Here is an 18157-nt window from a genome sequence, read left to right as displayed (position 1 = left end):
GAAGCTAGCATACCAACCTTTCATATACTAGAGCTTCTTTCTATAAGAGGCAATAAATTCCATCCTGTTAAAAAGATGATAATTTGAATTTTCTGTAACTAATCCCTAAACTAATCCAGATCATGTTCATTAAAAATACAAATTCATTGTTTTTTCAGATTGAGTGAGTAAGCTGGGATAGAGCCAATAATGCAGATCTTCAGAGGTGCTCTAGATGATTCTGATACAGGTGGTGTTGGTAGTTTAAGGTGTGGCATTTGAGAACCACTGCCTTGTATAACTTTTCCCCTACCATCCCCCACCTTTTTCACCAAACATGTATACAAGTACAAATGCCCCAATAATCCCCACAAACACATTTTCAGCGGTATCAAACTTCATTAAGAAAACTACATTCATACCATATGATCCCGTACTTCCACTACTGGGTATTCACCCAAAGGAAAAGAAAACACTAATTTGAAAAGATACATGCACCTTATGTTTACAGTAGCATTATTTACGATAGCTAAAATATAGAAGCAGCCCAAGTGTCCATCAATTGATGAGTGGATAAAGAAGATGTGATATAGATGTGTACCTATAGATAGAGATATAAATATCCACAATGGAATATTACTCAGCCATAAAAAAGAATGAAATCTTGCCATTTGCAATACCATGGATGGATCTAGAGGGTATTGTGCTAAGTGAAATAAGTCAGTCAGAGAAAGACAAATACCATATGATTTCACTCATATTTGGAATTTTCAAAAGAAAACAAATGAAGAAAAAATAGATAAACAAATAAAACCATATTTAACTATAGAGAACAAACTGATGGTTACCAGAGAGGAGGTGGGTGGGGTAATGGAGGAAATAGGTGGAGGGGATTAAGAGTACCCTTATCATGATAAGCGCTAAGTTATGCATAGAATCACTGAATTACTATATTGTACACCTGAAACTAATGCAACACTGTATGTTCATGTACTTGAATTATACTTGAAAACTATATTCAACATTTCTTTACCTTTCTAGGAACAAGATATAAATGAATGAAAAGCTACTGTGTATTTGATACTTTTTAAAAACAAAATTTCAGAGCCTGAACATACATCTCTCACTTGGATGGGGAAAAATGATGACTTTCTTATATGTTCTCATTTTATTAATGGAGAGATTGAAGCTTGGAAATCACACAACTAATAAATGGCAGAATGAGATTTGGATCTTTGTCTCTATCAGTCCTCAGCTTTAAAATGAAAAGTTTGGCTGAAAGAGTTCTAAGATCCTTTCTGATTCTCTTTTCTCTGCAGGAATTAGAGGAATGTAAAAATCATCTCACGCATCTCAAACACCCATGTAGGTCACCAGGAGGTTGCCCATATAAAGACCTTCTAATACTGAGAAGTCCTTCCTCATCCTCCACAAGTGTGCAGTGCTTAGCTTTTTCCCTAATAAAATTGGAACTTGAAGGGTCCTTTGGGCTCATCTATCCAAATCCTTCTTTTCAAGTAAAGGAAATTGAAGGCTGCTACGCCGATGATGTGCCCAAAGCCATATAGCCTGGATTGGCAGATCTGAACCTGGCATTTCAGTTTCTCATTCTAAAGTTCATACCCTTTGCCCTGGTACAAAATGTTTCCCTCCCAAAAAATCATGAATGTGAGAGGGTTCACCTTGCATCTTGTCTGCTCTTTGTAGACTCTCCTTCTTGGGAAGACATAACCACTAATGCTACCCACTATAGGGCTGCTAAGAGGCAGCTCTGGGGGAGTTTGTGGAGAGGCTGCAGGTGCTTGGTGAACACTGTGCGTCCGTTGCACAGAAGTATGTGGCAGTGTCTGCTGTCTGGGAAGCCGTGATGGACAATGAACTGCTTTTGAGGGAGGTGTTCAGCGTGACTCGTAGTCTTCCACTGTTTTTCTCTCTTTCATTTAAACGTATTAAAATCAGTAGGACAAGGCCTCTACCCGAGTCTTGTTTATACCACTGTAAGTAGTTTATACTAGTTTTATAACTGCAGTTCATGGTGGTGTTTTCACCCTCCTGGATACTTAAGGTCTGATGATCCTGTTCCTGTTGGCTGTTCACCCCTAGGCAGAAACAGAAAGCCAAACACCAGACATTAGTCACTGTATGTTCACTCTCTGCTGTTTATATTTCCTTCCCTGACTTTCTGGTACATTTTCAACTTAACAAGAAGACTTTGTCCCTCAGTCTTGAGGGCTCTGAACTTTGGTCACTCTGTTCCCACCACCGTGGTCACCCCTGTTTCTATTACCAAGAGCCCCAACTCACTGGCCAGTTGAAGCCATAGAATCATCAAAGACACTTCCAGGAGTTTCTCCATTCTTCTTCCTTACTGGGATCACAGAAGACTCGGCTCTGGGGCCTGAAGTGCAGCCAGGATCCTCAAGCAAAAGAGTTAGCTTTTTTATGGGGTGTATTTATCTATTCCCTCAGGAACCCAGAGTCTCACCGAGCCAATCAGAGGCAAGCCCAGTCCTTTGCTTTCAGTACCTACCGACTAATCTCAAAGGAATGGAGCCTGAGGAAGAGTACTGCCATCTTGTGGTAGCAACATCATCTTGCAATAGAATGTGCTCTGGAAACATAAAGAATGCCATTCAGAAAAAATTACAAAGCAATGATGCCCACCTTGCCAGCATGTCCTCATATCTTCCTCCCTCTGTGTGTGTGTGTGTTGTCCGAACCTAACCTCTCCTCGTAAGGACACCAGTCATATTGGATTAGGGCCTGCTGTAACGATCCCACTTTAACTTAATTGCCTCTTTAATAATGCTATCTCCAAATACAGTCACATTTTTTTTCAATATATGAAGTTTATTGTCAAATTGGTTTCCATATAACACCCAGTGCTCATCCCAAAAGGTGCCCTCCTCAATAGCCATCACCCACCCTCCTCTCCCTCCCACCCCCCATCAACCCTCAGTTTGTTCTCAGTTTTTAAGAGTCTCTTATGGGGTGCCTGGGTGGCTCGGTTGGTTAAGTGTCTGACTTCGGCTCAGGTCACGATCTCACGGTCTATGAGTTCAAGCCCCGCGTCGGGCTCTATGCTGACTGCTCAGAGCCTGGAGCCTATTTCAGATTCTGTGTCTCCCTCTCTCTCTGCCCCTCCCCTGTTCATGCTCTGTCTCTCTCTGTCTCAAAAATAAATAAACGTTAAAAAAAAAATTAAAAAAAAAAGAGTCTCTTATGCTTTGGCTCTCTCCCACTCTAACCTCTTTTTTTTTTTTTCCTTCCCCTCCCCCATGGGTTTCTGTTAAGTTTCTCAGGATCCACATAAGAGTGAAACCATATGGTATCTGTCTTTCTCTGTATGGCTTATTTCACTCAGCATCACACTCTCCAGTTCCATCCATGTTGCTACAAAGGGCCATATTTCGTTCTTTCTCATTGCCACGTAGTACTCCATTGTGTCTATAAACCACAATTTCTTTATCCATTCATCAGTTGATGGACATTTCGGCTCTTTCCATAATTTGGCTATTGTTGAGAGTGCTGCTATGAACATTGGGGTACAAGTGCCCCTATGCCTCAGTACTCCTGTATCCCTTGGGTAAATTCCTAGCAGTGCTATTGCTGGGTCATAGGGTAGGTCTATTTTTAATGTTTTGAGGAACCTCCACACTGTTTTCCAGAGCGGCTGCACCAATTTGCATTCCCACCAACAGTGCAAGAGGGTTCCCGTTTCTCCACATCCTCTCCAGCATCTATAGTCTCCTGGTTTGTTCATTTTGGCGACTCTGACTGGCGTGAGGTGATATCTGAGTGTGGTTTCGATTCAAATACAGTCACATTTTGAAGTATTGGGGGTTAGAGCTTCAACATGCAAACTGGGGTGGGGAGACCATTCATCTCATAACAATGAATATCTGATATTTCTGTTTCTATGGCAAGAGGCAGTAGTGTACAAGAAGAGAACAAACTTGGCAGTCAGGCCATTGAGGTCAAGTTTAGATCTACCCATTCAGTAGCTGTTTATATCATGTGTGTCTATATTCTCCTGACTATAAAATATAACTATGGATGGTGAGTAATAATACTACCTTTTCAGAGTTTTGAAAATTCTTGATGAGAAAATAAAATGCTATTTAGAGCACAGCCTGATGCTTACTAAGGACTAAAAAATTATTGTTGTTACAAGAAAATGGGTCCTCATGCTGAGCAGTCAAAAGGAATGGGAGAGTATTAGATAAATGTTTTCAAGGATGGACGTTAAGATCTTTTGTGTGTGAAATAGAGACAGGGGGAAGAGGGGAAAGAAAAAATATAAAGAAGGAAGGGAAGAAAGGAAGAGGTTGTGGGCTGGAAAATGGGGAGTGCTAGGAGGTACTTCTAGAAGGTTTGTGTTGGGTGACTACCCTCTTTGTCACTATGAGATAAAGAAATATTAAAGCTTTTGAGCAAGGAACTGATGTTATTTAAGAAGTTTACATATTAGTCTGTCTTCTCTCTGCTACGTAGTTTTGAAAGAATTTGTGAGGAAATTTTTGACGAGTGGTTAAAAAGATGACCCCTGGGTCTAAGAAATTAAGGGACTTATCCACTGCCTCACAAGAGTCTGGTTCTCTTATTTATTTGTATCTATTTGGCTGTATACATAAAAAGTCTATGGAGCGGCAGAAAAAGGGAACAGAGACATCGCTGTCCTCTGGGGAGAACTGTGAGGTTAGTTAGTGATAGGGAACCATGTCATTGTAAGTGTTAACGGAAAACTACAGCAACAAATGAAAAGGAAGGATTGTTGAAGACTCAGACCCTTTGAGAATGAAGGTTTGGGTCACTCCACAAGGCAAATAACCACAATCCAGCGACATTATGCCTGAGGCCAGGAGAAATATAAAATGGGTAGTAACATGGGGCACCTGGGTGGTTCAGTCAGTTAAGTGTCTGACTCTTGATTTCAGTTCGGGTCATGATCTCATGATTCGTGAGTTTGAGCCTGGCATTGAGCTCTGCACTGACAGTGCAGAGCCTGCTTGGGATTCTCTCACCATCTCTCTTTGCCCCTCCCCTGCTCGCTTTCTCTCTCTCTCTCTCTCTCTCTCTTTCTCTCTCTCTCTCTCTTAAACTAAATAAACATTTAAAAAATGGGTAGTAACAAAAAAGAGTTGTCTGTGTCAGCTGTGGCCTCATGAACAAATCTGGAATCAAACAATGTAGTAGCTTTCTATATGTTCTCTTTGTTCTTTATACATGTGTGTCCTTTTGTATATGCTGCCATTTCTTTTTCTCTGTTCTCATCATTATTTCATATATATAAATTGTCAAAGGTTAACTTTATGATTTAGTCTGTATATAACAGCATATTCAGTGGCATTTCCTCTGAATTTTAGAAATGATTAATGTAGCAAGGGATATATAGTAAGTATAGGTCTCCTCATTTGGGGGAAAGGGTAAGAACTTCTCTTGTTCAAGGACAGCTTTAGCTTGTTAGATGGAAATATAGTCATTTCGCTGTTGGAAGTTCAAATGTGTGTGCAGAGGTACGTATGAAAGATCAGTAACCAGAGGGATAAAGTGTGTCAATTATCAACTTATTGCCTTTCTCTCTTATTGCCAAATCCCCCTTCAGTGCCCCAATTGTAATACTGGCCCCGGATCCTGTGACCATCTCTCCTTCACCGGCTGGCATGATATCAAGCTACGTCAAGCCCCCCGGAAGGGCCCTGCAGGAGGAAGAAGCTTCTCTTCTTGGTGCTGGTATGTCTTCACATTTCTTGTTCCTGCAGTTCTTGGCCAGCCTGTGGGACACCCAGCGACATTCACCTGCAGCAAGGTTCAGCCACAGCCCCCATTGGGCTTTCTGGCAAGTTTCACGAGTGCTCCAAGCAAATTCAGCAGCCAGCTTCCTATAAATTTTGTTGGGACCCTGGTCGGTGTTTTCCTGCTTGCCAGCCTTTTTCTCTGGCACCTTAGCAAAATTCTCCACCATCCAGCAGGCTACAGCCATGCATTCCCCAATGAGACATGAATTCCTGGGGAGTATGTATTACAATATGTCACTTACTTGGGAACTCTGGCTTAGTCCTAAGATAAGAACTTCCCTCTGCATATGTTATTCCTATGTTCTTTAGAGTTCTTTTTATTCATTGGTAGTTCATTCTCTATTATCAATTGATAAATATTTGTATTAAATTTTCCTTGTTCAGATTACCATGGGTGTTTTTCCTTCTGATTAGACCCTGGTTGAGATAGTAGGAGTCCGTGAAGTGCATGAGAGGAAAGGCGTTATGTAGTAGGGTCAGCAATCACAAGTCATGAAATGATATAGTTACTTTTAAAGAGCCGTGCTTAGGTACATGGTGATGAACACATGTGGGTGGAATGGGGCAGCAGAGAAGAGGTGAAACCTAACCACTGGAGAGTGGATGTAGACCAAGAAAAAAATGTTTTTTATGCTCTGTTACATAATCTATATTTCAAAAGTATTTTTTCCAGGTACTACTAGACAGAATAAATACACTTACATCTTTAAAACTAATTAGAGTAGGTAACGGGAATTTCCTTGGACAAATTTTTGAGGTTAATCTATAGCTAACTGACAACTGATGATATTATATCTAAGAGGTAAACTCAATGTCAATGTCCAGAGAGAGAACGCCCCCCTATGGTGATATAGAGAACTTACACGGAAATATTTTCTGTAACTCCTAAAGGGTTTGTGCTCTGCTTCTGTTATGAAACCAGTTACTGTGTCACCCAGAACACAGTAATACATGGCTGAGTCTTCCTCTTGAGCTGATGGTTTCTTCAGATGGAAAGACATCTCACCCTGGTTGAGACTGGCCGTGAAACCTTTGACACTCCCGCCTGAGATGTGTTTCAGGAGTAACTGGAGGCCTTGTTTGGGGTACTGGACATACCAGAATAGCACAGGACTCCCAGAATATGAATAATTGCACTTGACCTGCACCGGGTCCCCTTGGAAGACAGAGAGGTGGTCCTCAGGCTGGGTCACTGTCTGGGCTCTTGTTCCTCCTGTAACACCAATTCAGGATCAGAGAGAGTCTTGTAGATGAGGAGAATATTTCTTTCAACTGATTCGAAATCAGAAGACTACAGAAAGAGAATAAAAAGGGACCGTACTCACTGAGTATGAATATCGTCACAAATATAGAGAGGAGGATGGCCATCATGTCTGAGCTGTCGAGAAACAGGAGGCTCTTTTCTGGAAACAATTCCGCTACACGGACGTTGACAGAACTGTGAGTTTACCAGTGTGTAAAGCAAAAGCTCTTCCTCAAAGAGCTTGTTGCTTCCTGGCTTTCTACCAAGTTCAATTTATGTAACATCTTCCTCTAGAGGCCAAATTGGATACAACAGGTAATCTCGGTCTTCAGGAAGCCTTGAAATTCTAAAACAGAATGAGGAGGGATTTTCCTCCACAGTTAATAAGACAAAGTATAATGCTATGCTAATTGAAAAAGCATGTTACTATAAAAGTCCAGATAGAGAGATCAATGGAATGGAATAGAAAGTTCAAACGTACAAATTACTTATGGAAATTTAGTTATAATAAAAATGAGGAAAAGATAAATTAAGAAATTAAATGTGCCTTCAGAAATGGAGAGTGATTTAGAAATTAATAAATAAATATGGATGTCTACTTTAATATCTGTTACAAAATAAATTCCAAGTGAAAGAATATTCAATATTTTAAAATAAAAGATAAGTTATTTTGTACAAATTTAGGATGATCATAGATTGTTTAAGCGTGACAGTCAGAAAGCATAAGAGATAAATTACATTTCATAGAAATTTAAACTTCTCTACAAGTATGCTAATGAAATGTTTAAACATTACCAGATCAAGTTATTTTCCATCCGGCATCATTGATTCTGACCTTCTCCAGACCACAAAATGGCCCTTTAGAATTTTAGTTCTACAAGGTTTTTTTTTTTTTTTTTTTTTAACTGGCCGTAACAAAGGAACAACCATTTGGCCTAGAAAGAAGGCAATTCTAGAAAGATGGTAGATTGAAAATGTCCTTGTTCGCCTGTGCTTAGACAAGGAGCCTCTGTGGTGGCCAGGCAGGCTACACCAAGAGAGCTCAAGCGAGCAACCCTATTTGGGGTCACATATACATCTGGAATCAGGTATCAGGGAACTTCAGGATGAAGAGCCGAAAACTATGGGTTAAGAGAGGTTGGCCTACAGAGATCAGTAGACCTCTAAGAAGGAAACTATTCTCTTAAGAAAGCCTTTCCTTTAGCGCCCAAATAGCTGAAAAGAAGGTAACAGGTAGGCTGACTCCCATCTGTCCTTAATGAAGAGGAGTACAAGGAGATCAGAGAGAAAAAAGTTTTTTTTCCTTTTAGTTTTTCAGCAGGGTATTGACATTACTGCTGTATCAGTGCCTTGCCATCTGCTACATTGCTGACCATCGGCACAGAAACATCTAGGCTCTTCATTCTCATAGGATTGCCTCCACATATACTGCCCCAGTAACCAGACGTGTCAAGAGGGGAGTAAAGAAAGGGAAAGGAAACCTCAGAGAGAAATTAAGGCCTCATCTGGGTCCAGTATAGCCTGAAAAAATTATCAGGGTCAGTGACCCAGTTTCCTTAGCCAACAGTCAGGACATGTAGTTTGAAAAGTGATTGAGAATTCACTTATAAGAGAGCTCTATCAAAGAAAGGATACACCATTGAATGCATTGTTTATTTATTCAATCCCTGTAAAGGAGTAAATATAATTAAATGTAATTGGAATTCTGTAAGTCTCAGACTTGTGGTCATGATGAACAAATACAATGTCTCCAACAAGACTTGGGTTGATGGAAAAAACAGAACGTGTATATCATGGCCACCCTGACCTTGTTTCTATCTCCCTTCTTCTCCTATCCAATGCTTTCCCCATATACTTGCAGGAACACCTGGCTGATTCTGCTCTGTGACTATGAAGTATAGGCCACATTTTGAAATTCAAATAACGATGTCCAATTTCTTTCTCCCCAGTCTCTCTTCTCTTCACTCCCTTTTCCCCTCTCTACCTATGTTCATTATGTTTCTACCATTTCACCTTCTCATCTCCTTTTTTCCCTGTTTTTCTAATCTCAGAAGAGATATAATAGAAGGTAGAAATCATTAGAATAATTTTGAAGTGAAAGTAAAGGTTCATACTTTAGCATTTTTAATCATAAACACCAAAACTGTAAATAGGCAATGCAGAGGTTTTCTCCTGGAGCTTCCAGCTTTCCCATTGCTCTAGCTGATGCTCATTTCTGCTTGCAAGTCATTTCTGTCACACTCCTCACAGCAGCTCTCCCTGTTCTTACAGGATATGACTAATCCAGATGCTCCCCTAACTGCTGCTAGCCCTCATTCAAATTTTCACTAACTTTCAGCAGTGGAGAAAAGAGTTGCGCGCTTAGAGCAAAGCCTAGAGTACCCCCTACTGGTCGAAAACCATCACACCAACCAGCTCATCAACAGTCACCAGAACCCCAGAGCCCTCATTCCATTCTTTCCTGACGACCATCCACAGATCAGCAGGAGCAAAAGAACTGCCAGGTTTGGATGAGGATTTTTTTTTAAGTAAACTGGTTTCTTTGTCAAAATGCCATTTAATGAAGGTTACTATCTTAAAATGTTTTGTCAAATTGTGCAAAACCTTTGTGCCAAAGGTTGTATGTAATTTCTCCAATCTATTTCAGAGGAAGTCCACAGCAATTTATTGAAGGTCTTCTATAATAAACTAGATCTTGTGCTAAGTCTTAGGAAATTAAAAAAATGAATAAAACATTGTCACTACTCATAAGACATTGTGGTATAGCAGGAAAGACAAACATGAAAGAGTGAGTATTCATATCCAAATAGCATCGCAAAAAAAGTACAAAGTGAACCCAAAAATAAGGAGATATTTCTTGTAACAGAAGACAGTTAGACAAAGATTTAATAAGAACATGATTATTTTGTCCTTTTCCCAGAAAAGATAGAAAGAAATGTTTTCAAGAGATGAAGTAGAGATATTACCTTGGAAGTGGAATAGAGATACCTCCCAGATGAAAATAAAAGAGGGGAGAGATGGGGCACCTGGCTGGTTGGGTTGGTGGAGCATGTGACTCTTAATCTCAGGGTTGTATGTTTGAACCCCATGTTGGGTGTAGAGGTTACTTAGAAATAAAATCTTGGGGTGGCTGGGTGGCTCAGTCATTTGGGCATACATAGAATTCAGTCGCGGCTCAGGTCATGATCTCGCGGTTCGTGAGTTCGAGCCCCGCATCAGGCTCTGTGCTGACAGCTCAGAGCCCAGAGCCTGCTTCAGATTCTGTGTCTCCCCCTCTCTCTGCCCCTCCCCTGCTTTCACTCTGTCTCTCTAAGAAATAAAATGAAAACATAAAAAAAAAATTAAAAAAAAAGAATGACCTAAAATAGGTTCACTGGTTCTGTGTAACACAGATTGGAAATCTAGATATCATGATGTCTAATTTACTATAAAATATCTCAGTGTTATAAAATATCTCGGATATTATATATGTGCTAGAAGTTAAGCTTCAAATCCATGTTGAGACTCTATATTGCATTGATTAAGAGCCTATGCTGTACATTTGCCCTAGTTGAGAATATATGTGACACAGCTTGTCAGCTAACATCATAACCAAGTACAGTAAAAACTTGGATTGCAAGTCACTTGTTCTGTGCGTGTTCTGCAAGACGAGCAAACATTTCTAATAAGTTTTAACTTTATAAGTAAATGATGTCTTGCAATATGAGTAGTATGTGACACCAAACGTCACATGATCACAACTGAACCAATGGTTCTCTCTCTCTCTCTCTCTCTCGCTCTCGCTGCAGGATTCTGGGTCATCATCTCCCATGCTCGGATGCTCGGTCTCAGGCTGTGATGTTTGGCAGAAATCAGTGATTTTTCAGAAGGGTGGAAGGTGCCTACAACTGGCACTAGTGTATTTTTGTTGTTGTTGTTACTTCAAAGCACCTATGGGCAGTAGGAAAAGTAGCACTTTTCCATACAAGAGTGAGCTTAGGAATGCTGCACTTCATTCTAAGTCAGGCTGCCTGCAGATAGAGACCCTTTCCTCTGCTGCCTCATTGCTAGTTACATCAAACACAGTATATGACAAGAGTTTAATAATTAGTACTGTGGTCGCCATCCATGCGATGGTATACAATGACCCCCATGCAGAAAAAGGTTGAAAAGAAAGGCAGTAAGAAGAAGGAGATGATTACAGTGGAAGTTAAGAAGGAAATCACCAAGAAGTATAAATGAGGTATGCAAGTGGCCAAAATTGCAAGATTTTATAAGAAGTCTTCTTTTTGCATCTCATGTGGAGGAGAAGGAGAAAAAGGCGGAGGAATCCCTCACTTCAAATGAGATTAGGGAGATGTGTAAAAAGTTGGAAACAGTGCAAAATTTTGTAGAAAATCGCCACCTGAATAAGACTGTTGCAGTGCGAGCAATCAGTCTGTTTAACGACGATGCAATGTCACATTTCTGTGAAGTCCTCAAAAGGAGGCAAAAGCAAGTGTTGTTGGATAGGTTCCTTGTTAAATTTGCAAGAAAAGAAAAAGATTCCATTGAGCCAATAGATAGCAGTGATTCCGTTAGTGATAGTGCAAGTCATCCTACACACTAACCCTCCTCTCTCTGGTCTCCCTCACACCAGCCTCGAAGGTTTTCAAAGGTAAGTGCTGGTTAATTTGTTTATTTTTCTTTAAATTTTGTATTTTCTTTATTATTTTGTATTATATTACAGTATTGTGTTCATTTTTATATGAATATTTTTGGGTTGTGGAACAAATCATCTGAGTTTCCATTATTTCTTATGGGGAAATTCCCTTTGATATACAAGTGTTTTGGATTACAAGCATGTTTCCAGAACGAATTATCCTCACAAACCAAGGTTTTACTATACTTCAGCTTTCCACATGTAGATCAACACCTGAGGCAATGTTAGCTAGAAATGATTTGTTTAAATAAAAAAGGCTCTTGCCTTTTTCACTTCAGAACTCTGGCACTTTATGATGTACTCTGAGTGAGAGCGGAGTAGGGAATGAGTGGAAAGCGTCCCTCCTGGAGAAATTCATCAGAAGACTTCCATCTGGAACAAAGTCTATCTGAATGTGGCACAGCATTGCTGTTGAAGCAATGATTCAGGTGGCAAGCACTCCCCAGACCCCAGCCTGTCCTGCAGTATTTGCCCTCACAGAAAAACAGACCTTCCTGAAGACTCTCTCTTGAGTTCTTGAGTCGTGAAAAGTCCCAATGTCTCAGGAGGTTTGTGTTCAAGTCCCCCTGCGGAGCCAGGCACCGTGTCGCTCACAGCGCAGAAGTACTCGGCCGCGTCACTACCAAGGGCTGGGGATTTCCTCAGGTGGAAAGAGGTTTCACTCTTCTTAAATTCAGCCTCGAAACCGTTGATGCCTTTAACCAGGGTGTCCCCTGATATGTACTTGAGGAGAAGCTGGAGTCCTTGGTTGGGGTACTGCACGTACCAGAAGACATAAGTCGTTCCACTAGAGGAATAGTTGCACTTCAGCTCCAGACGGGCTCCTTCAGAGACCAACACCTGGGCATCAGGCTGAGTCACTGATTGGGCTCCCGTTCCTCCTGAAACATCAATGCTGAGTCAGTGAGACCAGGACAGACCTACCTATTAAGAGAAGGTGTCTTCATTCTGCATCCCGTCACTTTTGTGCAAAGAAGGAAAGGGAATGTTACTCACTTGGGGCAAAAATCACGTCAAGCCCTGAGATGGGCAGGAGGAGCATGGCTGAGCAGTGGAGACACTGTGGGCTTTCAGAGCAAGAGGAGTGGGGAGGTTGGGCCGTACAGGTCCCTTGCTTTGACAAGTTTCAAAAACTGTTAGAAGGAGTCTTCCTCCCTTTTTTTTCCCCCGAGCCTCTTGTCACAGACTCCTCTTTGCACAGACATCAGTGAGGGTCCCTCGGCCAGCTGCAGGGAGGAGGGGCTGAGTAGCTGGTGAGGACCTACAACCACAACAAGTGCCTCATTTGTGTGACGTCGCCCACTGCCTCCAGGGCAGGACCAAAAGTCCAAGAGAGCTAGCTGTCTTCTGTTCTCATCTCAGAGACATGACCACCAAAACTTCAAAAGAAAACGTCTCTTCCTCCCTGAATCTGTGATGATGTCACCTTCTGAGGTACATGGTGTTAAAATAAGGGAGAAATGGGAGCTTTGTTAAAATAGAAGAGTCATTTCCTTCACTGAGAAATTAGTCACAGAAGACAATATTTTAGACTTTGGAATACCATCAAGAGACTTTACATTACTTTTTAAAGCCATTCATTAGGCGGAAAGACTAAAATCAATTGTGTCAGCTGAGCTGAGCTTCATATGGCCTCGTGCTGCTGGCTGTGAGCATCAGAGTGGGGGAAAGAGATGATTCCTTTATTTGGTACTGAAAGGAAAAAAAAATTAGACCAGAGACTTATAGGTAAAATCATCCTGGAACCGGTGGCATTATCTAATCAAGGCCAACTAGTAAAGGCGATAATTTTTCTTTGTCAAGGAGAAAGTCTGAAGAAGACCCCTTGGTGAATATGTTTGATATTTGTTTAGGCTATAAGAAAATTGCTAGGGCACCACATTATTTAAGTGGAAAAAGTGAGAGTTCTGTTCCAATTGTCAATGGTCAGAATAGACTGACATAGTATGCCAAATTAAGGCTACCTCACCCTGGAAAGAACATTAACAAAGGAGCATTTGCAGAGAAGTGAGCAGAATTATAAATGTAAGGAAAATATGACATATAAGTAAGTGAGTCTGGAAGGAATTAAAGAGAGAGGGGAAAAAGTGAATCCATTTGAACTCAATAAAGCTGGAAGGAGTGCAGCCAGCAGACTGGAAACGAGAGGAACGTCCTGCAGGGAAGGAGCGTATAGAAGCCATGGAAGCAAAGTGTCAGGAACACTCGCCATAGCAAAGCAACACAGTCCCACACAGCTGGGACAGGACCTATCAAACAGGGGAAGTGTGTTCTATGCTCTAATAGTAAGACGAAACTCTGAAAGGAGAAGACTTCCCTACTCAACTTATTTTAGACCACTGAAACTTTAAAACTGAAGAAACTAGGGAGACACATCTCAGGTGAAATGAGAATCTGGTCAACAGAGCCCTTTTCAGAATGTCAGAAGGACAACTCACTCCTTTGTGAATACTCTGTTGACCTGCACCAGCCTGAAATCAGAAGCCTCTGTCTTCTGATTTACTTCTTGACCCTGCCTATAGATTTCTTTCACACATGAGACCAAATCACATTGAAATTTTAAATGTGGCTAGGGTGTGCTTCTGATTCAAAATATCTGATAACTGTATATACTCTCCTCCCTTCTCCCCCAAATCATCACTGAAATGAATTTAGAAACAAACAGGATGAACTTAGATCCATAATGGGAAAATAAGAAAAAGACAAAAGCTGTCAATAATCCCATAAGAGGGAAAATAGATGTAATCACAGTGATGAGGGAGACGGACAGGGGAAAAGAACACCCCAGAATGAACCATGAGATGTCAGCAGAAATGTGAATGAAGGAAATTTACTTCTGGGGCACCTGGGTGGCTCAGTGGGTTAAGCGTCCAACTTTGGCTTAGGTCATGATCTCGCGGTTCGTGAGTTCGAGCCCCGCATCAGGCTCTGTGCTGATAGCTCAGAGCCTGGAGCCTGCTTCAGATTCTGTGTCTCCCTCTATCTGCCCCTCTTCCTCTCTCTCTCTCTCTCTCTCTCTCTCTCTCTCTGTGCCTCTCAAAAATAAATAAACATTAAAAAAAATTTTTTTTAAAAAGGAAATTTACTTCTTAGGACCCTGAAGATGTTCTGAGCTGAAAAAGAGCATGATGGGGGCAGGAGGGACAGAACACAGGGGACAAAGTTAATGTCCCCTGAAGATCACTGAAAGTCAATGTGTGGATTAGCTATGTTCATCTCCCTCTATATGCTCTATCCAGCTACTGCGTTTTCATGTGAGAAGCATAGTAATATACACATACATAATAATTATATATTATAGTAGTAATAATCATATATATTATGATTAGTAATATATCTAGTAATATATATTACTATGTTTCTGACACATAAATATATATATTATATATAACATATTATATATATAATCTCATTTAATCCTGAAACATGTATGGTAGAAATATATGTAATATGGGCCTAAGATCAAATGGCCCATTGATAACATAAAAGCTATTCAAACTGACACCACAGAGCAAGTTCTTTCCAGGGTGCCATGACATCAGAAGGCACATGATACAGGTGAAACTAGAATTCGAATATCTTGATTCCAACACAACTTCCTGCTCTTTTTCAGTGCTTTTCAAATCTGTCTTCCATGACTCAGAAATATTTGTGATGAGTCTTCAGTCCAAAGATTGAGAAGCTGAAACAAATTCTGACTCTGTTGCATCCTCTTAGCCAGTGAGTATGTGAACAGCAATCTTAACTGGCCATTTCTGGGTCTTCCCACCTTTTGGACTACATAAACAATGCCCTGTCTAAAAGATCACATCTTCAGCTTTATGATAAATGTGACTTTTACACTTTTCCCCTGTAATTGTAACATCTGTCACAAAGCCTTATTTCTGTCAGGCCACAGATTTTTTCCTGGACTTGGACATAAGTTGTAGGACAATTCCAAAGTGCCAAGGAGTCAGGGGAGGGAGGTCTTCATATGATTTTTGGTGTTATCAACTTTCCTCCCAACATGTTCTAAGACATCTTCAATACCATATTATTTGTTTTTTTAATGTTTATTTTATTCTTGGGAGGAGGGGGAAGGAACAGACAGAGAAGGAGACACAGAATCTGAAGCAGGCTCCAGGCTCTGAGCTGTCAGTACAGAGCCCAATGCGGGGCTCGAACTCATGAACCGCGAGATCATGACCTGAGCCAAAGTCGGACACTTCATCAACTGAGCCACCCAGGTGTCTCCTTCAATACCATATATTTTTGATAATTAATCCATGCAGGACTTTAATCACCATAACAAAACTCCTCAGTGTCTAGAATCCTTTTAGGTACTTGCTCAGGGATCCTTCTCATGAAATCTGAAGCCATTCTGGGCTTCCTTGTCCTGCCTGTGTGTCTGGGACATTCTATGGTTATGGCTAATGCTTTTAATTCCCATTTGCATCTAGACAGCGAACAGAATTTCTCTACCCTGCAGCCTAGGCTCTACATCAGGCATTGCTGGGGCCCCAGCGGGTTTGGGTACAGACAGCAGGTGCCAGGGGAGCACTGTGTGCTCACTGCACAGAGGTAGGTAGCTGAGTCGCTGAGCTGGGAATCTCTGATGAACAGGGAGAGATATCGGCTTGCTTTATTGAGCAGCCCTGTAAATCTTCCTTCTTCTTTTTCACCATTGGAGTACATGCTCATCAGAAACTCGGGGCCCTTCCCAGAATACTGTCTGTACCACACGAAGTACTGGGAAGCACTGTCACTGTAACTGCAGTTGAGAAAGGCAGTGAGTCCCTCCAGAACAGTCAGAGGTACAGGACTCTGCTTCACTTCATTCTGGTGACTTCTCCTCATCCCTGTGCAAAAAGACAGCAGTCAGTCAAAGAAGATCCATTGGGTAGTGGATGCTTAGTCTTCAGAATTTAAATGATTTTTCACAGGCCTTCCACCTCTACCCTCCCTGAGGTAGAAACATTCATGTTTCTACCTACAGGCCCAGAATACATGATAACTCCAAATATTGTACTTTATATTCCCATAGAGATGCCCAAAACTCACAGGTTAACTGAAGCCACAGGATCACTAGGAAAACTCTTGAGCCCTCCATTATTCTTTCTTCCCCTGGTTCACTGAGGACTCAAATTTTAAGCCCTAAAAAAATGAGTCTAACTCAGACATTTCTAGTTGTTCTGCTTTAGGAATCATAGAAGAAATTCATTCTACCAATTGGAAGAAAAGAGTCTTTTTCACCGCCCCTGCTACACCACCAAGCCCCACCTCTTGTCTCCTTCTGTCTCTCTCTCTCTCTCTCTCTCTCTCTCTGTCTCATACACACACACACACACACACACACACACACACACACGAAAACTTGAGAGCTTTCCTCAGTCCCTGAGAAAACACTGCCATCTTGTGGACTCATGATAGTTATCCAAAAGATGTCCAAAATGTAGACCCTTGTTCTATGAACTGGTAACCGTAAAAATCTGCCACTGAAATAAAGTTAAAAATTTAAGAATCATATGGCCCAAGTCAGCGTGTGTGGGGAGAGGGAGATGTGTATGTGTACGTGTTTTACGTCAAATGGCAACACTTGTCTGAGCAAAGGCACTTACAGAAAACAACCACCTTCCTGCACTGAAAAAGCAGTCACAGAGTATTCTGTTTTAGAAGTCCGGTGAAGTTCTTGTGGATTCAAGGAGCGTTTCAAATGGTGTAGCTCTTCTCCACATCAGGCCAGACACTGCCTATTTCATTCCCTCACCTCCAATTTTGAAAGAAATTGATTCTAACTCAAAAGAATCCTTTCGAGGCCGAACAGCCTAAAATCTGACCAAATAAACACGTTTCCAGCTCAAAACTGGGGCAATATTTTTTAACAAGGCCGAGGGCTAGAGAAACCAGGGATTCTTCATGCCGTTTTTGCACCAGTGCACGTGTGTGTCAAAACAGTGCTTATTTAGGCTATCATCACCACTACTGCTACAACAACAAAAGGGATGGGGCCGCCTTCAGTATCTAGACTGTGAATAAAATCTAGTGTGTACCTACCCTTTTGTCTAATTTCTCTTATTCCCTTTTCTTGCAGAAAGCCCCAGGATCTAGGGATTAATCTCCACAAGTTATGGATCTGCTCTTGCTCTGTCTCTCCATCCCACCCTCGCCAGCAAAACCACATTTATCAGAGAGCAGGCTATGCCAAAAGTTTAATTGGGGCTATAGAGAAACGCGCACAGACAACAGCTGTCCCTTCTGCCTCATATCCTTGCAGAAGCTGGTGGCTAGGGGTCCGCAGTGCAGGGGCCCTTTTCCGTTCAAGAGCCATGTAATCAATACCCAGCCAAGAGGCACCGGTCAGTCCCTTCCCATTCCCACTGCAAACTGTGTAGGAAACAGAGAGAGAAGGACGATGCTAATATTAAAGACCCTTTTGGGGCACCTGCGTGGCTTAGTCTGTTAAGCGTCTGACTCTTG

General features: G+C 41.4%; 3 gene segments (V, D, J or C); all 3 read right to left on the bottom strand.

The window, feature by feature from the left end:
• Nucleotides 1-1489: 1489 nt before the first annotated feature.
• LOC123583347 lies at nucleotides 1490-2400 on the bottom strand. The segment is given in 2 exon segments: nucleotides 1490-2078; nucleotides 2284-2400. Coding segments are annotated over 2 exon segments (393 nt in total).
• Nucleotides 2401-11981: 9581 nt separating this feature from the next.
• LOC123583699 lies at nucleotides 11982-12743 on the bottom strand. The segment is given in 2 exon segments: nucleotides 11982-12582; nucleotides 12698-12743. Coding segments are annotated over 2 exon segments (453 nt in total).
• A 3108-nt stretch (nucleotides 12744-15851) lies between these two features.
• Nucleotides 15852-17164, bottom strand: LOC123583345. The segment is given in 2 exon segments: nucleotides 15852-16539; nucleotides 16742-17164. Coding segments are annotated over 2 exon segments (411 nt in total).
• Nucleotides 17165-18157: the final 993 nt, after the last annotated feature.

The sequence above is a fragment of the Leopardus geoffroyi genome, chromosome B3, assembly GCF_018350155.1.
Source record: "Leopardus geoffroyi isolate Oge1 chromosome B3, O.geoffroyi_Oge1_pat1.0, whole genome shotgun sequence".
Taxonomy (NCBI): domain Eukaryota; kingdom Metazoa; phylum Chordata; class Mammalia; order Carnivora; family Felidae; genus Leopardus; species Leopardus geoffroyi.
Note: the sequence above shows the minus strand (reverse complement) of the source record. Positions and strands in the feature narration are given on the sequence as shown.